Source organism: Corvus brachyrhynchos, unplaced genomic scaffold (genome assembly GCF_000691975.1).
Source record: "Corvus brachyrhynchos isolate BGI_N302 unplaced genomic scaffold, ASM69197v1 scaffold758, whole genome shotgun sequence".
NCBI classification, from domain to species: domain Eukaryota; kingdom Metazoa; phylum Chordata; class Aves; order Passeriformes; family Corvidae; genus Corvus; species Corvus brachyrhynchos.
In genome coordinates this window covers 117,575-117,983 of record NW_008239552.1, presented here as the reverse complement: position 1 = coordinate 117,983, position 409 = coordinate 117,575, and the positions used below count along the sequence as shown (strand labels likewise).

General features: G+C 71.6%; 1 protein-coding gene across 1 annotated transcript in view; it reads left to right on the top strand.

The window, feature by feature from the left end:
* Positions 1-204: 204 nt before the first annotated feature.
* The window catches only part of SCNM1 (sodium channel modifier 1), a gene marked incomplete at both ends in the record, with an annotated part of 4,236 nt that continues 4,031 nt past the window's right edge, over positions 205-409 (top strand). Inside the window, one exon of the mRNA XM_017741576.1 lies at positions 205-342. Coding sequence (XP_017597065.1) covers positions 205-342 — 138 coding nt within the window. The remainder of the gene's footprint in view (positions 343-409) is intronic.

Sequence of the window (409 nt, the reverse complement as noted above, 5' to 3'; positions counted from 1 at the left end):
ATGGCCCGGCCCCTGAGCCGTGTCCCCATGCCCCGTGTCCCTGTCCCTGTCCCTCCCCACATCCCTGTCCCCACATCCCTGTCCCCATGTCCCTGTCCCTATATCTGCTGTCCCCGTGCCCCCTTCCCTGTCCCCGTGTCCCCTTCCCCGTCCCTACATCCCCAGTTCCCTGTCCCCTCCCTGTCCTTGTCCCCCACATCCCCCTGTCCCCCTGTCCCCGTCCCCACGTGCCCGTGTCCCCTCCCTGTCCCAGGCCTGCAGCGCTCCTACGGCCGGCACCGCTCGCCCCAGGTGACCCCGCAGGGACCCCAGGAGGCCTCGGGCGTGGCCCCGGCTCTGCAGGTGGGTGTGGCCCATGGGTGTCCCCCATGGGTGTCCCCCCGTGGGTGTGTCCCATGGGGGTGGCCCG